Raw genomic sequence first — 17,948 nt, 5'->3', positions numbered from 1 at the left:
TGAAGATTAGGAGGGAGCCAGAGACTTTGCAGAGTAAAGTTCCACTCCCAAACTCCTAAATAATATACACTGTACGGGTTATTTTTACCAAAGAAATGTAGCAGAATACATTGTGGCCTACATTTATGGTGAAAGATTATTTATTTGCAACATTCTGTAACAGAAACAAATATTTTTTTTTTTACTTTTGCCCTTTTTTGTTTATTTAGCCAGAAATAAAAACCCCAGTGGTGATTACATACTGCCAAAAGAAAATATCATATGGGTACTGTTTGTTGGTTGGAGATTTTGCCCTCTCTAAATTCCCCCACCTTTTTTTATTTTTTTTGGGGGGGGGGGCTTTGAGAGAATTTTGGAAATATATGTATATTAGGGGTTTTTTTATGCTTTTGGGTATGCATATGTACATGTGTATGTTGATTTTGAATGGTATGTTATGTAATGTTTTATAAAACATTTTTAAAACAAAAAGATTTGTGTGTAATAAAACATAAATAAATAATTATTGTCTCCTACTCTTAAAAAAATGAAATAAATTATTATTATTATTAATAATAATAATAATAATAATAATAATAATAACAATAATAATAAAAATAGTAATACTAATAATAAACACCAAAAAATGTATTAACAACAATAATAATAATAATGTATTTATTTGTTTTACATAGTTACATAGTTAGTAACTATGTAAAGCAAATAAATACATTATTATTATTATTATTAATAATACATTTTTATTTTTTTATTACTATCATTTTATTCTTTTAAGGGTTCGGGGTTAAGGTTAGGGGTTAATTATTTGTTTAGTATTACCTAGTATTCTTTTATTGAATTTATTTATGATTATTTTTATCTATTTGTTTATTTTACGTGTATTTATTTTACGTGTATTTATTAACTTTTTATCATTATTATTATTATTATTATTATTATTATTATTATTAGTAGTAGTAGTAGTAATAGTAGTAGAAGTAGTAGCATGACCGGGTAATTTTCATTCAAAGTGTGACAGCGCTGAAAGCTGAAAATTGGCCTGGGCAGGAAGAGGGGAGAAAGTGCCCGGTATTGAAGGGGTTAACGATCAATCTTCATCTCATATAATTGCGTTTCTGAAAACGAGTGTTTGGGTAACCAGGGGTCACGAGGAACGTTATCTCTGGGTGAGAAGTGGAAAGATTTTCACCCACTTAACACGGCAGATATCCCGGTCACATTCCCCCATCACCCTTGTAGTAAGTGAGGCCATTAGTATTATCTGCGTTGGTATTGATGGTGGTAACATTGTTGCGTGTTCTGCGGTATCAGCTGTGAAATTCCTCCTCTAAGATGATGTCAAACAGGCGATTTACGTTTGTGTTATCTCACATCGCTATATTGTTTTCAACCGCTTAAAACTAAATTGCGGGAAAAAAAAATCGAACCTTTGTTAAACACTTGCCAACCACAATACATATATATAAGTTGCGGTTTGCAAGTCGTTTACCGGGATTATGGTGGAAATATCATCCATGACCCCGGTATCATTTTCCGCAGCCGGTGGTTGGCTTTCTCGTGAAAGCGGTCCTAGCGGCTCATGAGCGGCTTTCACGTTTCCCTCCCGCCGCTTGTCGTGTTTCTCGGGCTTACTGTCTCCACCCAAGAAAACGATTCCGATGCTGCAGCTTGCTGGTCACAGAGGCGATCAGAGACTTAGATGGTCTTTGATCACCTCTATGGCTTTGGAAGACTGGAGCGATATCATGACGCCGCTTCCTGGTTCAGGGTGGGAATCAAAAATTTGAATGGAAACACGCCATTTGCGTATTTTTTTGTGCGCATTTGTTTTTATGAGTTTTTTTCTGATCAAATGAAAAATATGGAAAACATAAAATAGTTGTAATATAGGAATGTAAAATATATACACAAATAAAAACTCATAAATAAATGAAATAATGAAATAAATAAACAATTCACAATTTTTAGACAATATGGATTTTTAGGGTAAATAAAGGGGAAGTGGTCCCCCCCCCCCCGTTTTCTTTTTAGGATAAGAGCACTGCATTTGGGGTATATATTTAATAAGGGAGCATGGGATCAGGGTGTAACCTGGGAGACAGCGGTTAGCAGTCATCTTGGGACCCACCCCTTAACAAATATTTTATATTTAATAATTCACAATTTTTAGATAACATGGGTTTTTATGGCTTAATAAAAGGGAGGGATTTTTTTGTGTGTAGTTAATTTGTTGGTTGGAGATTTTGCCTTCTCTTTATTCCTCCACATTTTTTTTTTTTGGAGAGCTTTGAGAGAATTTTGGAAATATATGAATATTAGAGTTATTTTTTTTTTTTATATATTTTTTGGTATGCATATTCAAGGAGTATTACATGTACATGTATATGTTGATTTTGAATGGTATGTTATGTAATATTTTTTTTTTTTAATGGAAGAAACAAATAAAATAGTTTTTAATAAATTAATAATGTGTAATAATGCATAAATAAATAATACTAATTAACTCCCAACCACCTTAAAAAAATATTAAATCAATTATTATTAAAAATAATAATAGTAATTTTAATAATAAACACCAAAACAAAAAAATATATTATTATTATTAATAATAATAATAATAATAATAATAATAATAACAATAATTTTAATAATTAACACCAAAAGCAAAAAAAAAATTATTATTATTAATAATAATAATAATAATAATAATAATAATAATAATAGTTTTAATAATTAACACCAAAAGCAAAAAAAATATTATTATTATTATTATTAATAATAATAATAATAATAATAATAATAATAATAGTTTTAATAATTAACACCAAAACCAAAAAAAAATTATTATTAATAATAATAATAATAATAATAATAATAATACATTTATTTGTTTTGTGTAAGGGTTAAGGTGTTTAGCAATTTATTATTATTATTTTATTCTTTTAAGGGTTCGGAGTTAAGGTTAGGAGTTAATTATTTGTTTAATGTTACTTAGTATGCATTTATTGGATTTATTTATGATTATTTTTATATTTTTTATTTATTTATTTTTATTTTTTATTTGTGTATTTATTTTACTTTTTTTTATTTATTTTTACATTTATTTTACAACCTTCATAGGTTGGACTTGATGTGTCCTTTTTTCAACCACACCTACTATGTAACTATATATGTATATATTAATTTATTATTATTATTATTATTATTATTAGTAGTAGTAGTAGTATTAATACCATAACAAAAAAAAAAACAATAATACATAACCCCAACTCCTAATCCTAACCTTAGTAGTAGTAGTAGTAGTAGTAGTAGTAGAAGTATTAGTATTAATACCATAAGAAAAAAAAAACAATAATACATAACCCCAACTCCTAATCCTAACCCTAAAGCCCCTTTCACACTTGTACGACCTAAAAAGTCAAGCGACTTTCACGCAAATTCAACATGACTTGAAGCAATGCCTGTGTAAGGTTGAGGTCTATGGACCTTCAAGTCGCATTAAATTCGGACCAAAGTACTGCAGGGACTACTCTGAAGTCGCTGCGACTTGAAGTCGCACAGATACGAACGGTACTCATTGGAAATCATAGGGAGTGTGCGACTTTGCTGTCCCAAGTCGCAGGACAAGTCGCACAAGTGTGAAAGGAGCCTTACTCTAACCCCTTACCCTAACGAAAAATAATAATAATTATAAATGAATAAAAATTAAAAAAAAATAAAGATAAAAGGAAATGGAAAAGCTAAAAAAAAGCTGAAATACCTAGCAACAAATAATGCAAATGGCTAATAAAAATAAAAAAAACGGCAAAGCTCAAAATCGTGCATAAAAACGCAAAAGTTGCGCAAAAAAACGCACCAAAATTGCACATAAAAACCCCACTGGAAAAATTCTCAACGACGCTACGCTGAGGTGTAAATGCAGCCTTAAAGGTAGAGGAGAGATGTCAGATCTTTTTCACTCTGGATCTCTCCATAAAGAGGACCTGTCATCCATTTCTATTACAAGGGATGGTTACTATCCTTGTAATAGGAATAAAAGTGATTAAAAAAAATAAAAAATAAAAGAGACAGCGTAAAAATAAAAAAATTGAAAATAAAATAAATAAGAAACTATGCAAAGTGTCCCGTCCCTCTATGTTCACGCCCAGAAGCGAACGCAAACGTAGGCGGCGCCCACACATGTGAGGTATCGCCGCGATCGCAAGAGTGCGAGAAATCATACTAACTCCAGACCGCCTCTATAACTCTAAACATGTAACCTGTAGAAAAGTGTTACAGTGTTGCCTATGGAGATTTGTAAGTACTGAACTTTGGCGCCGTTCCACGAGTGTGCGCAATTTTAAAGCGTGACATGTCAGGTATCTATTTACTCAGCGTAACATCATCTTTTATATACAAAAAAAATTAAAAATTGGGGTATATATATATATATATATATATATATATATATATATATATATATATATATATTGTGGGTTTTTTTTAGCTCATGAAAGTGTATTTAAAAAAAATTTAAAAAATTACTGTGTTTGAAAAACTGCTGTGCAAATACCGTGTGGCATAAAAAATTCCAACGACCGGCGTTTTATTCTCTAGGGTCTCTGCTAAAAAAAAATTTGGGGGTTCTAAGTAATTTTCTAGAAAAAAATACAGATTTAAACTTGTAAACAAAAAAGTGGCAGAAAAGGCGCGGTCAACAAGTGGTTTAACTACTTGGTGTTTGTGTAGCGCATATATGCTATTGTTTATAGCCAAGGAAGCCGCCATTTTTGCCTCTGTTTAGTCTACAACTGCAATGGTGCTGATCAGTTATGACACCGGCCATTGGATGGTTTGACAGTTTGGTTGAGAGCACAACCAATGAGAGTGTTACATTTCCAGCACCTGCCAGAAATTAAAGTGTTTTATGGATGGGGTTACTTCTGCTTTAATAATATAATACGAATACAATAATCATGGTAATAAAATAGTAATAATAAAATGTATTATTTTAAATGATCACTTTTAATATGTATCTACTTCCTACTAGTATATCTACTTTATACTTATTTTAATATGTTAGTATTGTTATTTATTATTAGTATTATTAATAATAATAATAATAATAATAATAATAATAATAATAATAATAATAATGACAATGATAATATTTCTACTTTTATTATATTTACTTCACCTTGACAGAGTTTTATTATATATACTTTTATTGTTGTTGTTGTTATTATTATTTTATTATACAAATATAATAATAATTAAAAATGACAATAATAATATTAATAAAAAACCTCAGTCAGTGAGAAGTATACATAATGAAAGCAGATACAGTAATAGTAAAAAAAACAATATTTTAACAGTATCACTTTTATTATGTATCAGTATAAGTATTAAAAGTAGATATAGTAAAAGTAAAAAACAATATTTTAACAATATTGCTATAATAATATTAAGAAGAATAATGAAGAAATATAAAATGTCAATGAGAAATAAATGTAATAAAATAATACTAATTATAATAATAACAAATAAATAAATAATAATAAAATTAAGAAAATAAAAATATTGAAACAACATGAATTATTAATAAATTCATAATTGTAAAAAGAAAATAATAATAATTTGTTATAATTAATGTTTATTTTATTAGTAGTAGTAATATTATTTTATAATACAAATAATAATAAAATTGTCAATGAGAAATAAATATAATAAAATAATACTAATTATAATAATAACAAATAAATAAATAATAATAAAATTAAGAAAATAAAAATATTGAAAAAACATGAATTATTAATAAATTCATAATTGTAAAAAGAAAATAATAATAATTTGTTATAATTAATGTTTATTTTATTAGTAGTAGTAATATTATTTTATAATACAAATAATAATACAATTGTCAGTGAGAAATAAATATAATAAAATAATAATACTAATTATAATAATAACAAAAAATACTAAAATAATAATATTGAACTCTGTCAATGAGAAGTAATACATGCATAATAAAAGTACATAAAATAAAAGTAAAAAAACTATATTTTAATAGTATCACTTTTATTATGTATCAGTATAAGTAATAAAAGTAGATATAGTAAAAGTAAAAAACAATATTTTAACAATATCACTATAATAATAATAATAATAATAATAATAATAAGGAAAATGAAGAAATAAAAAAATGTCAATGAGAAATAAATGTAATAAAATAATAGTAATTATAATAATAACAATAAATAAATAATAATAATAACATTAATAAAATAACAATATTGCAAAAATATTAACTACTAATAAATTAATAATTGTAAAAAGTAATTATAATACATTTATAATACAAATAATAATACAACGGTCAATCAAAAATAAATATAATGAAATAATAATACTGATTATAATAATACCAAAAAATACAAAGATAATAATATTGAAAAAATAATAATTACTAATAAATGAATAATTATAAAAAATAAAAATAAAAATAAAAATAAATTGTTATAATAAATGTATTTGTTTTATTTTATTAGTAGTAGTAATATTATTTTATAATAAATAATATAATAAATATTGTCAATAAGAAGTAAATAAAATAAAATAATAATACTAATTATAATAATAACAAATAATAATAATAAAATAATAATATTGAAAAAATACTAATAAATGAATTATAAAAATAATAATGCATCGATATAATTAATGTATTCATTTTATTTTATTAGTAGCATTAATATTATTATGTAATATAAATTATAATAATAATAACAACAATTGTAGACAGTATATGAGGTGGAAATAATAATAAGAAATATGAATATAATACAAACTAAAAAAATAAATAATAAAAAAAAATTAAAAAGTAGATATATTATAATTGCCAATGAGAAGTAAATATAATAAAATAACGATACAATTAATAATAATAATAATAATAATAACAAAAATAACAAAATAGTAGTAAATATAATAAAATCAATTATAATAATAACAAAATAAAAAATAATAATAAAATAATAATATTGAAAAAAATGACTAATAAATTATTTTTAAAAATGAAATAATAATGATAAATTGTTATAATTGTTATAATTAATGTATTCGTTTATTTTTGTTATAATTAATGTATTCGTTTTTTTTTTAATTAGTAGTATTAATATTATTATGTAATATAAATAATAATAACAATTGTAAGTAGAATAGGAGGTGGAAATAATAATAATAACTATTAATATAATACAAACTATAAAAATAAAATAATAATAATAATAAAATGAAAAATGATAACAATAGATATAATAGGAGGTTGCAATATTATTAATAATAATTACTAATAAATTAAAAATGATAAAAAATAAAAAGATATATAATATGTAATTGTCATAACTAATATATTAGAGTTTATTATTATTTTTAGTATATTATTATAATTATTACATAATACAAATAATATTAAGAAAACAAATTATATAAAAAAATATTATACAATTGTTATTATTGTAATAAAATGATATTAGTTTTATATAATACAAATGTGAATAATAATAATAATAATAATAGTAGATGTAAGCGAACTCTTAGAATTGTGTACAGAAGACGGGGGAGGAGCGGTCGGTCGGTGTGTGATTGATATTCTCTACATAATAATAATCTGTAGGGTGGAGTTCCCCTTTAAATGAAGGGCAGTGATGGCTCCGCGGCGGTCCCCGCACACTCCGCACGTTGTCGCTCCGCACGTTGTCACTCGGGGAAATGACCACCGAGCCGCGTCACCGGGCGGATGAATCCCCCGTGCCGTGTCCATCCCCCCATCGTCCGCCCCGCCCCTCTGGCCACATCCCAGTGTCGCCCGCGGCCTATGAATCCGAGGAGGGGGCGGGGCTAGCGGGGTGTCTGCCGGGGACAAGGTGGGCGTGGCGGTGTGGGTGGGCGGGGAATCCTGGCAGAGGGAGGGGAGGTGACGCGGCTGGTGAAGAAGAAAAGTTAGAAGCGGGGAGAAGGTTCGGGGGACGGAGCGGGGAGAGTCCGGGAGGAGAGCGGGCGCTGATCACTTGTGTGCGGGGGGAGGCGGCGGTGCTGGTGGCGGCGGCCATGTCCTCCATTCTGCCCTTCACTCCCCCCATTGTGAAGAGACTTCTGGGCTGGAAGAAGGGCGAGCAGAACGGCCAGGAGGAGAAGTGGTGTGAGAAGGCGGTGAAGAGTTTGGTGAAGAAGCTGAAGAAGAGCGGACAGCTGGAGGAGCTGGAGAAAGCGCTGACCACCCAGAGCATCTCCACCAAGTGTATCACCATACCCAGGTGAGGGGAGGAGCCTGAGACCGGGGGGAGGGGCATCACCACCCAGAGCATCTCCACCAAGTGTATCACCATACCCAGGTGAGGGGAGGAGCCTGAGACCGGGGGGAGGGGCCTCACCACCCAGAGCATCTCCACCAAGTGTATCACCATACCCAGGTGAGGGGAGGAGCCTGAGACCGGGGGGAGGGGCATCACCACCCAGAGCATCTCCACCAAGTGTATCACCATACCCAGGTGAGGGGAGGAGCCTGAGACCGGGGGGAGGGGCCTCACCACCCAGAGCATCTCCACCAAGTGTATCACCATACCCAGGTGAGGGGAGGAGCCTGAGACCGGGGGGAGGGGCCTCACCGCCCAGAGCATCTCCACCAAGTGTATCACTATACCCAGGTGAGGGAGGAGCCTGAGACCGGGGGGAGGGGCCTCACCGCCCAGAGCATCTCCACCAAGTGTATCACTATACCCAGGTGAGGGGAGGAGCCTGAGACCGGGGGGAGGGGCTTCACCGCCCAGAGCATCTCCAATCTCCACCAAGTGTATCACTATACCCAGGTGAGGGGAGGAGCCTGAGACCGGGGGGAGGGGCCTCACCGCCCAGAGCATCTCCACCAAGTGTATCACTATACCCAGGTGAGGGGAGGAGCCTGAGACCGGGGGGAGGGGCTTCACCGCCCAGAGCATCTCCACCAAGTGTATCACCATACCCAGGTGAGGGGAGGAGCCTGAGACCGGGGGAGGGGCCTCACCACCCAGAGCATCTCCACCTAGTGTATCACTATACCCAGGTGAGGGGAGGAGCCTGAGACCGGGGGAGGGGCTTCACCACCCAGAGCATCTCCACCAAGCATATCACTATACCCAGGTCAGGGGAGGAGCCTGAGACGGGGGGAGGGGCCTCACCGCCCAGAGCATCTCCACCAAGTGTATCACCATACCCAGGTGAGGGGAGGAGCCTGAGACCGGGGGGAGGGGCCTCACCACCCAGAGCATCTCCAAGTGTATCACTATACCCAGGTGAGGGGAGGAGCCTTAGACCGGGGGGAGGGGCTTCACTGCCCAGAGCATCTCCACCAAGTGTATCACCATACCCAGGTGAGGGGAGGGGCCTGAGACCGGGGGAGGGGCCTCACCACCCAGAGCATCTCCACCAAGTGTATCACCATACCCAGGTGAGGGGAGGAGCCTGGGACCGGGGGGAGGGGCCTCACCGCCCAGAGCATCTCCACCAAGTGTATCACCATACCCAGGTGAGGGGAGGGGCCTGAGACCGGGGGGAGGGGCTTCACCGCCCAGAGCATCTCCACCTAGTAGTGTATCACTATACCCAGGTCAGGGGAGGAGCCTGAGACGGGGGAGGTGGCTAAAGAAGTGACACTGCAGCTTATTGTTCCTTTGTTGTGATTGGACCCTGTAGTGTTATTTTCTTCCCTCCCCCAAATGTGTTATATGTGCTGTGATTGGTCGTATTCCGCGTATCCCTGTCTAATACTCTGTCATGAGTGGTTGGGTCCCGGGGAAGTGACACTTCCAGTTTAGGGCTCTTTCACGCATTCATTTTCTCAGTGTTTTTCTCTTTAAACCCAGTTCACACCACATGCAGTCCAGTGCGTTTTTTTTTGTTCTGCGTCACAACGCATGTAAAGTCGGTTATATGGCTTCCAACGGCGTAGTTCACACCAGTGCGGTCAGCTCCAGGGTGTTCCAGTTCCAGAAAAAAATAAAGTAGAACACGCTGCATTTTTCCTTCACTGGAACGCGGTAAAAGGCATCAAAAACGCACCGGAATTCATTGGAATGCATCAAAAACACACCAGACGCCAGTGCAAAAAAAAAAAAAAAGGAAAAAAATAAGTAAAAAAGCACATTGAATGCTTCTGGAAACGCATCAAAAATGCATGGAAAACGCCAATAATGCATTAAAAATGCGCATGCAGAAATGCATCCGGAAACGAGAGTGCGTTTTTGTGGTGTGAACCAACCCTAAATCCTATGGGCCGGTTCACAGCACTGCGTTAGAGGTGCGGTGCGTTTTAAATAGTCCTGCCTGCTGCATCTTTTTTGGTGCGGTTTTGAAAAACCGCAACAAAAACATATCTTCCCATTGAAATCAATGGAAATTACAGTAAGAAAACGTAGCGCGATTTGCGTTTTTTTTTTTTGAGTCTTCATGTCCGTTTTTCACAGGTGCAGGCAACCCAAAAACGCACCAGAAACTCACAGGCATCCGAAGCGCAGCAAAATCACCGTAAAAACGCATTTGCTACAGAGCAGCGTGAAAGGGCCCCAAGAGCTACTTTGTCTTCATGTGATCATCCCTGGAAACTAGGGCTGCAAGTAACGATTATTTTCATAATCGATTAGTTGGTCGATTATTGTTTCGATTAATCGATTAATCGGTTAATAACCTTAAAAAAAGGTGTGGTGTCTAATTTAGTTAATATGTAAAGTTTTAGAAAAGGCAATTTATTCTTAAATATCTCCTATATGCAGTGGCAAATATAAATAAAAAACTATATGGTTAGGGAGCAAAATATCGTATCCACTCTGAGAATAACAGACAGAAGAGATATACTGTATATATTAGAGGGGATATATACTGTATAAACTATTAGAGGAGATATACTGTATATACTATTAGAAGAGATGTACTGTATATACTATTATAGGCTATATACTATTAGAGGAGAGATATAATGTATATACTAGAGAGATATACTGTATATATTAGAAGAGATGTACTGTATATACTATTATAGGCTATATACTGCATATACTATTAGAGGGGATATACTGTATATGCTATTAGAGGGGATATACTGTATATACTATTATATGCTATATACTGTATATACTATTAGAGGAGATATACTTTTTATACTGTTAGAGGACATATACTGTATATACTATTAGAGGAGATAGATACTATTAAAGGGTCAATCTGGTAAATATCATCAGACTCATTAACTTTAACCCCATTTTGTTACTGGCCGATTAATCGATTATGAAAATATTAATCGATTAATTTAATAATCGATTAGTTGTCGATTAATCGATTAGTTGTTTCAGCCCTACTGGAAACATTGTAATGGATAATATGGATACATTTCTGGGGAGGACATCCTAAATAGATACAAAGTTTCCTTTTTTGGGGGGAGGGGGGGGGAGGGGTCCGGAGAGCAAGTTGAGTGAGGGGAAGATAGTCCCCACTCCGCTCTATGCCCCTTGGAGGACCAGAGCAACCTCTGACGTCACTTCCTGTTCTCGGGCAAAAATTATTTTATTTTTTATTTTTAAAGTCAATGTAAAAAAAAAAAAAAAAATTTTCTTTTGCTTTTAATGGTAAATGAGAGATTTGGGGCTCTGCCCTGCTTGTGACTATTACAAGGGATGTTTAAATTACTTGTAATAGGTATAAAATTGATAAAATAAAATAAAGGGACAGTGTAAAAATAAAAAGTAAAATAAAATAAGAATTTTTTTTTTTTTTTTTAAAGTGCCCTATCCCTACGTGGTCGCGCGCAGAAGCGCTTGCATATGTAAACGATGTACAAACCACACATGTGAGGAATCGCCACGATCGTTAGAGCGAGAGCAATAATTCTAGCACTAGACCTCCTCTTTAACGCAAAACTGGTCACCTGTAAAAATGTTTAAAGTGTCGTGTATGGCACTTTTTAAGTAGCGTCATTTGTCGCCAATTCCATGAGTGTGCACAATTTTAAACCATGACATGTTAGGTATCTATTTACTTGGCGTAACATCATCTTTTATATTATACAAAAAAAAAACTGGGATAACTATTGTGCTTTTTTTTTTTTTTTTTCTTTTTTTTACTGCGCGTAACATCATCTTTCACATTATAAAAAAGAAATAGGGGTAACTATTATGTATTTTTTTTATTTATTCAGCGTTACATCATCGTTCACATTATACAAAAAAATTGGGGTAACTATTGTGTTTTTTTTTTTTTTGTTTATTTACTCGGTGTAACATCATCTTTCACATTATACTAAAAAGTTGGGGTTACAATTGTGTTTTTAAATTTATTTATTTATTTATTTACACAGCATAACATCATCTTTCACATTATACAAAAAAAATTGGGGTAACTATTGTGTTTTTTATTTACTCGGCGTGAAGTAATCTTTTATATTTTACAAAAAAATTGGGATAACTATTGTGTTTTTTTATTTTTTTTTATTTTACTGTGCGTAATATCATCTTTCACATTATACTAAAAAGTTGGGGTTACAATTGTGTTTTTAAATTAATTTATTTATTTACTCAGCGTAACATCATCTTTCACATTATACAAAAAAAAATGCGGTAACTATTGTGTTTTTTTTATTTACGCGGCGTAATATAATCTTTCATATTATACAAAAAAAAAAAAATTGGGATAGCTATTGTGTTTTTTTATTTATTTTTTATTATTATTTATTGTGCGTAACATCATCTTTCACGGTATACTAAAAAGTTGGGGTTACTATTGTGTTTTTTTTATTTTTTTTGTTTTATTGCACAGCGTAACATCATCTTCTACATTATACAAAAATATTGGGGTAACTATTGTATGTGTGTGTGTGTGTTTTTTTTTAATTATTTTTTACTGTGCATAACATCATCTTTCACATTATACTAAAAAGTTGGGGTTACTATTGTGTGTTTTTTTTTTTTAATTACTCAGCATAATATCATCTTCCACATTATACGAAAAAAAAAAAATGGGGTAACTATTGTGCTTTCTTTATTTTTTTTATTTTTTTATTTAGTGTATTTTTTCCCCAAAAATTGAGTTTGAAAGACAACAACAATGTGACATAAAATATTGCAATGATTGTCATTATATTCTTTAGAGTCTCTGTTTTGAAAAAAATAAATAAAATAGATATCCAACTTAGCACGATGTAAGTCAGTCTATCTCCTACCTAAAGGGGCGGTCGGGGAGCTGACAATCACTGTAGTAGTCGGCGCTACTACAGTGATAGCTGGGATTTTCGGGGGTTCTGTGCTGTGCAGCTTCCCTTCTACACACTGACCACAGGGGGCACTGTCACCATTCACAGAACATCCTGTATTTTTTTTTGTAATGAATAAAAGGCATTCTCTGATTGGACAAGATGAAGAGGAGGGGCGGGGATTTCCCAAGAAACCCCAATCCGGGCGAAGGCATGTGTCAGTTCCCGCACGCGCGCAAACAGCGATCATCCCACACATGTGAGGTATCGCCGCGAACGTCAGGTCATGGGCAGTAATTCTCGCACCAGACCTCCTCTGTACATCTAAAGGGGTAACCTGTAAAGGCTTTTAAAGTGTCATCTATGGATAGTAAAATATAGTTGGTCCAAGCTGGACCATTGTACATTCTATGAAAAAAATATCCACATCTGGATTTCTTCTTTAACCACTTGACCTCTGGAAAAATGTACCCCCCCTTCATGACCAGGCCCTTTTTTTGCTATTCGGCACTGTGCTACTTTAACTGGTAATTGTGCAGTCATGCAAAGATGTACCCAAATAAAATTGATATATTTTTTTCCCCACATATAGAGCTTTCTTTTGGTGGTATTTGATCACCTCAGCGTCTTTTTATTTTTTGCTAAAAAAAAATTTTTTTGGGGGGGTGAAAAAACAATATTTTTAACTTTTTACTATAAAAGATATCCAATAAAAAAACAAAAAAAAAAAATCGAATTTCTTCATACATTTTGGCCAAAATGTTTTTGGTAAAAAATAAATAAAAAATCACAGTATATGTATATATGATGGGTTTGTGTGAAGGTTAGAGCATCTACAAATAATAGGATATATACTGGAATGTATTTTTTTTTTTTACACTACTAATGGCAGTGATCAGCGACTTATAACTGCAGTAGTGTGGCAGACAATATGACACTAACTGATGCTGGGGGGGGGGGGGGACTGAATAAACTGTCAATGACATCACCAGTGACACTAATACAGTGAACAGTGATAATAATATACACTGTCACTGTACTAATGACGCTGGCTGGGAAGGGGTTAACATCTAGGTGAGATCAAGGGGTTAAATGTGTGTGCCGCTTTTACTAACTGATCTCTAAGTTTCTCATCCCTGCTTTGAAGGAGGATGAGCAGAACTTTCACTCCAAAGTGAAGTTTTGCTTTAAAACAAACAGTTCAGTTTGAAGGTTATGAGGAGTCATAGAGTGAGGACAGGATAGACAGGAAAGAAGACATCGCACACAATGCAATCAATTCACATGGAGAACAATAACAGGAATTGACTGCAGCATTTCTATGGGACTACTGAAGTGAGAGTGACCTTTAGAGCCACTGTGTCATCATTCTGGAGCCATACTGGTCATTGGGTCATCATTATGGAGCCATACTGGCCATTGTGTCATCATTATGGAGCCATACCTTTCATCATTATGGAACCATACTGGTCATTGTGTCATCATTATGGAGCCATACGTTTCATCATTATGGAGCCATACTGGTCATTGGGTCATCATTATGGAGCCATACGTTTCATCATTATGGAGCCATACTGGTCATTGGGTCATCATTATGGAGCCATACTGGTCAATGGGACATCATTTTGGAGCCCTACTGGTCATTGGGTCATCATTATGGAGCCATACGGGTCATCATTATGGAGCCATACTGGTCATTGTGTCATCATTATGGAGCCATACTGGTCATTGGGTCATAATTTTGGAGCCATACTGGTCATCATTATGGAGCCATACTGGTCATTGTGTCATCATTATGGAGCCATACTGCTCATTGGGTCATCATTATGGAGCCATACTGGTCAATGGGACATCATTTTGGAGCCCTACTGGTCATTGGGTCATCATTATGGAGCCATACTGGTCATCATTCTGGAGCCATACTGGTCAATGGGATATCATTTTGGAGCCCTGCTGGTCATTGTGTCATCATTATTTAGCCATACTGGTCATCATTATGGAGCCATACCGGTCATTGTGTCATCTTTCTGGAGCCATACTGGTCATTATTCTGGAGCCATACTGGTCATTATTCTGAAGCCATACTGGTCATCATTCTGGAGCCATACTGGTCATCATTCTGGAGCCATACTGGCCATTATGTCATCATTGTAGAGCCATAGCATTACATAATAGGGGAGGCTGAAAAAAGACACAAGTCCATCAAGTCCAACCTATGTGTGTGATTATATGTCAGTATTACATTGTATATCCCTGTATGTTGCGGTCATTCAGGTGCTTATCTAATAGTTTTTTTAAACTATCGATGCTCCCCGCTGAGACCACCGCCTGTGGAAGGGAATTCCACATCCTGGCCGCTCTTACAGTAAAGAACCCTCTACATAGTTTAAGGTTAAACCTCTTTTCTTCCTATTTTAATGAGTGGCCACGAGTCTTGTTAAACTCCCTTCCGCAAAAAAAGTTTTATCCCTATTGCGGGGTCACCAGTACGGTATTTGTATATTAAAATTACTGGTCGTGGTGTAATCGTTATGGAGCCATACTGGTCATTGGGTCATCGTTATGGAGCCGTACTGGTCATTGGGTCATCGTTATGGAGCCATACTGGTCATTGTGTGCAGTGATTGTGACCCTTCAGTGAGCTGAGTTTTTACCGCCCCCAACTCCCCCTTTAGCCGTAGACATGGTGTGCTCATGCTATAGCCGCAAAGCTTTGCCGCTGTGATGGCAGTTATCCCCCTAGTTGCTTTTCGTATGAATGGGGATGCTCTGCAAGCACCCTGAAACCCCTTGCAATGTACACTTTTGCAGCACACTAGCTATGGTTTTACCCCCCACCCAACTGCCCATCTGAAGGAGAAGCAGCTGCTCAGGGCTGTACAGATGCTTCAGAAACAAATTAAATTGATGCGCAACATGGCCGCCAAACGTGACCCGTTCCTCTGAGTAAAGCCCCCCCCTCACCTCCTTTCAAACACCCTCTAAAAAGAAGTCCACTGCGAATTGCTTTTCAGAAGGGACAGCAATGAGAGGCACTAGAAACGTCTGCGGCACGTGATGGGAGGATTGTAGCGAGGACGGGTCAGCTTCTACTAAGAGTGAAAATCACAAACCATCCCATAATATGCTAGTTGAAGAACCTGGGGGGGGGGGGAGGGCATGCGAGTACATGTATAGGGATATGTGATGGAGGGGGGGTAGGGGGGCGGTGATAGGGATCAGCACTGGAAATAGTCCAGGTTGTAAAGCTGCTATTTACCCATTTTCACCTCGACTCTAATCCAGATGAAGGAATTTCCTCCTCTTATGTCATTGGGTACATCTAATACCACCCTGACCCCACACACCAGGGATCAAGTCGGTGTGTTATACAGATAATGGAACAGAGCGTGCGAGGGGTGCGAGGGGCGCACTACAGGCAGATCTAAAGCCCCGCCCCCAAAACGGCAAGGGTTATATGCTTGTTAAGGTTTGCATTCTATGCATTAAGGTGAAAAACCTTCTGTAGTGCAGAAGCCCCCCAGAGCCCCCCTTTTACTCACCTGACCGCGATCGTTCCAGCGACGGGGGGACGAGCCCAGCAGCTCCAGCCGCTCTCTCGGGTCCTCCTTGGATAGATTGATAGCAGCAGGAGCCATCGGCTCCCGCTGCCGTCAATCAAATCCAATGACACGGGAGCCAGGGGGGGGGGCCAAGTCCTGCTCTCTGTGTCGGCGAGGTGGAGGGGGGGCACTCGATGCAGGGAGGAGCCACGAGCGCCGCTGGGGGACCCCAGAACAGGAGGATCGGGGGCCACTCTGTGCAAAACTCTTGCACAGAGGAGGTAAGTATAACGTGTTTGGTATTTTAAAAAAAAAACACGAACCTTTACTATCCGCTTCAAAGCGGTATTAAACCCAAAACGGGAATCGTCATATATTGCAGCTTAACAGTCATTAGATGTGGCGGCTGCATAAACTTTTCTTTTTTTAGGCATTTTTCCCCCACTCTGTTTTTACCTGGCGATCCGGCCAGTAACGCACCCGTATTAATAATACAAAACTCTGGAGGAATGAGCACAGGAGGCACAGCAGCATGGTCAGTCGGGGGGGGGGGGGGAGTGTTTAGATGTACTAGCAGATTTAAATACACCAAACGCAAACCGTGCCGATCGAAGGGGTTAAAGCAGGCAGAGAGGAGACGATACGGCGCTTCCTCGCCGCCAGTCAAATGCTCTCTGGAGAGCGATCCGAACGCGGAGACCAAATCTACCGTGAACAACAAGCCCTTAAAGTGGCTGTAAAGGCTGAACGTTTTACCTTCATTTATTCTATGCGTAAAAGTAAACAAAAAAAAAAACCTTCTACATGCAGCTCCCCCCCCCCCCCCCCCCTCAGACCGACCCTCCCCCCAATACCTGAGCCCCATCTCGATCCAGCAATGTGCGTGAGAGCCTTGGCTCTCTGGGCTCCGGGGACACTCCCTCCTCCCAGCAGTGGCAGCCATTGGCTGTCAATCACAGCCAGTGAGCCAATGAGGAGAGAGAGGGGTAGCGGCGCCGAGCCACGGATCCGTGTCTGAATGGACACAGGGAACTGTGGCTCAGCTCAGGTGCTCCCCATAGCAAGCTGCTTGCTGTGGGGGCCACTCAACAGGAGGGAGGGGCCAGGAGCGCTGCCGGGGGGACCTGAGAAGAGGAGGGGCCAGGCTGCTCTGT

General features: G+C 36.6%; 1 protein-coding gene across 3 annotated transcripts in view; it reads left to right on the top strand.

Annotated features, from left to right (window-relative positions):
• Positions 1-7,980: 7,980 nt before the first annotated feature.
• Positions 7,981-17,948, top strand: part of LOC143958201 (mothers against decapentaplegic homolog 3) — a 202,745-nt gene continuing 192,777 nt past the window's right edge. Inside the window, exon 1 of one of the 3 annotated variants that reach the window (XM_077467672.1) lies at positions 7,981-8,294. In XM_077467672.1, coding sequence (XP_077323798.1) covers positions 8,089-8,294 — 206 coding nt within the window. In that variant the 5' untranslated portion in view covers positions 7,981-8,088. Of the gene's footprint in view, positions 8,295-9,414; positions 9,542-17,948 lie in introns of those variants that run through there. The other 2 variants (XM_077467671.1, XM_077467670.1) reach the window with 2 other exon arrangements.

Source organism: Lithobates pipiens, unplaced genomic scaffold (assembly GCF_037356315.1).
Source record: "Lithobates pipiens isolate NorthernLeopardFrog02 unplaced genomic scaffold, aLitPip1_a1.2 Scaffold_6, whole genome shotgun sequence".
NCBI lineage: Eukaryota > Metazoa > Chordata > Amphibia > Anura > Ranidae > Lithobates > Lithobates pipiens.
Note: the sequence above shows the minus strand (reverse complement) of the source record. Positions and strands in the feature narration are given on the sequence as shown.